The sequence below is a fragment of the Erythrolamprus reginae genome, chromosome 1 (genome assembly GCF_031021105.1).
Source record: "Erythrolamprus reginae isolate rEryReg1 chromosome 1, rEryReg1.hap1, whole genome shotgun sequence".
Classification (NCBI taxonomy): Eukaryota; Metazoa; Chordata; class Lepidosauria; order Squamata; family Dipsadidae; genus Erythrolamprus; species Erythrolamprus reginae.
Window position 1 is genome coordinate 364,990,917 of NC_091950.1, and position 5,279 is coordinate 364,996,195.

Genomic DNA, 5,279 nt, shown 5'->3' on the forward strand with positions numbered 1-5,279 from the left:
TTGGATCTACTTGTGTCTGATTGGCTATTTCTGTTGCTGTTAATAACGTTTGTTTACTAGTTTCAATTAATAAAACGCTTGAGGCAGGGGCTGGATCACTGACTAATTCTGTTTGGGGGCACCTGCTTAATGCATCAGCATTTCCTATCTCTTTCCCCCCCCTGTGGATTAATGTATAATTGTAAGCGGCTAAAAAAATAGTCCAACGAGTCATGCGAGGGGAAAGAAAGGCGGGAGTTTGTTTGTTTCCCGCCAAAATTCCTAAAAGCAGTTTATGGTCGGTGATTAACGTAAAGGGCCGACCACAAAGGTAATAATGAAATCGTTTAACTCCAGCGACAAGGGCTAACGCCTCCTTGTCGAGCTGGGAGTAATTCCTTTCAGCTGCCGAAAGAGTTTTAGAATAATAGGCTATTGGGGCTTCTGTGCCGTCCGGAAAGTTATGGCTGAGGACGGCTCCTATGCCGAACGGTGAAGCGTCGCAGGTTAGGGACAAAGGCATAGCTACATTATATTGAACTAAGACACTATTGGATGAAAGCAAATTTTTTACTGCTGTGAAAGCGGCTTGTTCTTTTGGTCCCCACGTCCAGGCAGAGTCTTTCTTTAGGAGGTTATGAAGCGGTTCTGCCACCGTCGCTTTCTGTTTAAGAAAGACGGAATAAAAGTTAAGGAGTCCTAGGAATGCTTGTAAGTCTGTCTTATCTGAGGGGGTGGGGGCATTTCTTATGGCATCAACTTTGTCATTTGTGGGGTGAATTCCAAAACGATCTATTGTAAAACCCAAAAATTCAACTTTGGGCACGGCCCAAGAACATTTGTCTGCTTTTAAATGGAGTCCTGTTTCTTTAAATTTAGTTAAAACGTGCCTGATTCTGTCCCATAACTCAGATTTGGATGTGGCTGATATTAATACGTCGTCGAAATATGGAACGACCCCGGGAATATTATTTAAAATGCGTTCCATCAGACCCTGAAAAATACCTGGGGCGGTAGAGACTCCAAACTGGAGTCGGGTGCATTTAAAGGCACCTCTATGAGTTACGATTGTCTGGGCCTCAGAGGTGTCTTGATCTACGGTAAGCTGTTGATATGCCTGGGCCAGGTCCAACTTCGCGAAGATGGACCCATTTCCTAAGGTGTGCAAGAGTTGTTGCACTACTGGGATTGGATAGGCATTATGCTGTAGTGCTTTATTAATCGTGGCTTTATAATCTGCGCAAATTCTAATAGAGCCATCCGGCTTAACGGGCGTTACAATAGGGGTTTCCCATTTGGCATGATCAGTGGGAATTAAAATGCCTTGAGCTATCAATTTGTCCAATTGTTCATCCACTTTAGGCAAGAGTGGAATGGGAATTCTGCGGGGCTTTAACCGGATAGGCGAAATATTTGGGTCCAGATTAAACGATATGGGGCTGCCTGTATATTTACCCAGAGTGCTAGAAAAAACTTCGGGAAATTCTTTCAACAAATCATTTGGGTCAAAAGAGTCACATACATTGTTAACCCCTGAAATTTCAATGCCTAAAGGTTGTAACCATCTAAGTCCCAGTAATGTGTGTTTAGGACCGTCAACCACTAACAGAGGTAAAAACCCTTGAAATTTTTTAAACGCAATAGGAACATTTAAACATCCTAATACTGGAATTGCATGGCCCTGAAAATCACTCAAACCCGGTTCCCAAGGTTGCAAGTCAGTTTGTTTTACACGAGGTAAATATAATCTAAGTTTTTCCCAAGGCATTATGGAATGTCTGGAACCGGTGTCTAATTCCATTTGGCAGGGGTGGCCGTTGAGGAAAAGAGAAACAAATAGCTTGTTTTCCGCAGCGGGGAAATTGCAGTTTATGGAAGAAGGGGAGTTACCTCGTTGGGTAGAAGAGGGCGAGTTGTCAGCCGGGCGGGAAACGTTGCGTGAAAACGGTGGTCGTCGATTCCTCGGTGAAAAATAGGGTCGTTGGTTTTGCTGAGTTGCTGGAGTTGGGTTGGCGGCGCGGCAGACTTCAGCGATGTGGCCGCGGCGCTGGCAACGGCGGCAATAGGCGTCCTTGAAATGGCAGCGAAAACGAGGGTGATTTCCGTTGCAGCCGGCACATCTGTCTGCACGGGAGGCTTCTTTGGCGTCATGGTCGGAGGCTCTTCGGATTTGGAGACAGGTGTCGTCTGGAGTAGCGGATTCCGAGTGTTTTTCATCAGGAGAGCAGGCGTGCCAAGGTGATTCATCAGGAATGTGATGAACGGTTGAGGTTGCGCGTTTAATTTCGGCAACAGATGTTTCAGATACCTCGGAGGCTTTTGCTGCCTTAAGAATGTCTTGGAGAGAGGCATCCTCATCAACTAAATATTTCTTCTGGAGCGTGATATTGGTTAGACCGAAAATAAGGCGGTCAATCAATTGTTCCTCTGGATCCTTGTATTTGCACTTCGGAAGGAGTGCGCGTAGCCGAGTTATAAAATCGTTGGTGGATTCTCCGTCCGCTTGCCTCATCTGAGCGAATTGATGGCGGTATACGCGGACAGGAGTCGTCGGCTGGTAATGAGCGGCGAGTTTTGCTTGTAGAGTTGACCATGCGACGGTTTCCAGGGTGTCTGGGTCAACGAGTGTGGAGGCTAGGCTGTAGACTTCTGTGCCGCAATAAGCAAGGAATATAGCTTTCTTCCTCTCGTCATCGGCGTCATGTAGATTGCTCGCTTTCAGGAAAAATGTGAATTTGGACATATACGAGGTCCAAGCTTCCGTCTCGGAGTTGAATACAGGAGGCGGTGGAGCCATGGCCGAGTTCATGGCTGCGTTAGCGGGAGTTCGACCTCCTCGTCGCCACTGAAAAGTCAGGACTCCGGTAGTTTAAATCAAACTGGTTTATTCATGGCAAGAGAGATTACAAGACACTGGAACGGTAGATTTGCCGGAATGAGGGCAACGGCTAACCCGTTGCCCTTTTATACTCTTTTTAACGCGGGCTTTTCCCAACTGACACACATTTAACTTTCGCGGCTATTTTCTGAATAGCCGCGTCTTAACCAATCGCAGATTTTCTGCGAATATTTTTAAACAAACACAACAATGATGATATCCTCCTGCTGACTCAGCCTATGACTGCATTGGTCTTTTTGACAGCTGCAGCACACTGCTGGCTAGATGGTGGTTCACTAGGATATTTAGACCCTACTCACAGTTCCTACTGTTGGGCTAGAAACTGCCTATTATGTACCTAGGCCAGTGTTTCCCAACCTTGAAAATACCTGGACTTCAATTCCCAGAATTCCCAGCCAGCAAATGCTGGCTGGGGAATTCTGGGAGTTAAAGTCCAAATAGCTTCAAGTTGCCAAGGTTGGGAAACATTGACCTAGGCAATTGCTTTTTCCTGCCTAAGTGCAGTACCTTACTTTTCTCACCACTGAATTGTACCTTGTTCTATAGGGCCTAAAGCTCATGTCTGTCAAGATCATTCTGAAACTTGAGTCTATCTCACAAAATGTTAACAATTACCCTAACTTGTGTCACCTGCAAATTTGATGAATCCCCCTTCCCCTTATATCCCCCCTAATTGATTTATAAAAATCAAAAAATACTGGCTACACAACATGATTTTGAGATACTCCACTGAATGCTTCCTTCCATGTAGATGCAGTTCCATTGAGAACCACACACTAGGTCAGTGATGGCGAACCTATGGCACAGGTGCCACAAGTGGCACGCAGAGCCATATCTGCTGGCATGCAAGCCATTGCCTTAGCTCAACTCCAACATTCATGTGTGTGCCAGCCACCTGAGTTTTAGCTCACACAGAGGCTCTAGGATGGCATTTTTGGCTTCCAGGGAGTCTCTGTGGGATGGGGAAGGGAGTTTTTGCCCTCCCCTGGATCCATAAAAGCCTTTGGAGCCTGGGGAGGGTGAAACACAAACCTACTGGGTCCACCAGAAGTTGGGAAACAGGCCATTTCCAGCCTCCAGAGGGCCTCTGGAGGGGGTGGGGGAAGCTGTTTTTGCCCTCCCCAGGCATTGAATTATGGGTGTGGGCACTCACGCATGCATGATAGCATGCACGCACCCTCTTTTGGCACCCAAGGAGAAAAAGATTCACCATCATTGCACTTTTTTATTAAGAAACAGGTTGTGGCTACTGAATGCCTTACTGAATCCTAAGTATACTATATGCATAGTTTTTCCTCGATCTATTAATTTAGTCACTTTATCAAAGAAGGCAATAAGGTTTATTATTATTTATGAATTTTTTTGCCACCTATCAACCTTGCTACAACATGTCTCAAGAGCCTTACAACATATCTTCCCCCCACCCTCGTAACAATTAAGCAGTTCTGCTTTCTCCCTGTTGCCCATCACCTTTTTACCAGGGGTAAAATTCAAAAAACTGGGCCACGCTCAGTTGGATGACACTTTGGTGCAGAGAACAATGCCGTTTCATTCCAGGCTTACAAAATATTATAATAAATACATAAATAAATATTTGTCTTCATTAATTAGCTCCAGGTTTCCGACCAACCTCTATAAGTCTATGTCCTGCAATCTAGTAATTACTGTTGTACCTATTATCTATTCTTGGAACTCTGGCCAGCTGCTAAGACATTATTAGCAGTGTAGTGAAGACTTTATTAGATTTTACTTGCTTTTAAAAGAGACTCAAAATTGCTAAGACTTTTAGTAGTAGTAAATGTTTAGTACTAAATCCAGTAGTGAGCACCTTATTTGTGGGGGCTTGATGCTGTGAAAGGACAGGTGTGTTTCTTGTTAACCGGTTAGGAAAAAAATAATCTATTTCCTCTGCTTAGTTGTGTGGTCTATAATACATATGTATAGTAATGTCATTTTTTCTCCTCTAATATTCAAGTACTTTCAAAAAGCTATTATCCTTGATATGGTGTATTCTGTAGAGATATAGTAATTCTTTACATACAATACAACTCTGTCCTCTCTTTTGCTGGATCTGTTTCTTTTGACCAATTTATGTCCTTCTAGCAATATATTCCATCGTGGCTTCAATCCCACCACGTTTCAGTAAAAACAACAATATCATACCTGTTCTTATATACTAGGACTTCTATTTCTCCCTGTTTGTTCCCCGTATACTCAGCATTAATGTAGATGCATTGTTAAATCGGAATAATTGGTTTAGCCTGATTCGTTTTATTAGGAACCGGCTTGTGTAACAATATAACAGTTTAAAGAGATACAGTTCCAATTCGCGGCTAAAGATAAGGGGCACGGCGTGGTTTCGCTATTTAAAGGGCTTCTGTACTATAGGCGCGGCTTTGAC

At 44.1% G+C, this 5,279-nt stretch overlaps 1 protein-coding gene across 1 annotated transcript; it reads right to left on the reverse strand.

Annotated features, from left to right (window-relative positions):
• Window positions 1-580: 580 nt before the first annotated feature.
• On the reverse strand, window positions 581-2,588 carry LOC139161710 (uncharacterized). The gene is made up of 2 exons (XM_070741197.1): window positions 1,870-2,588; window positions 581-643 (listed from the first exon to the last, which is right to left on the reverse strand). The coding sequence occupies exons 1-2, from the start codon at window positions 2,489-2,491 to the stop codon at window positions 615-617; spliced, it is 651 nt and encodes a 216-aa protein (XP_070597298.1). The 5' UTR covers window positions 2,492-2,588; the 3' UTR covers window positions 581-614.
• Between the last annotated feature and the right edge of the window lie 2,691 nt (window positions 2,589-5,279).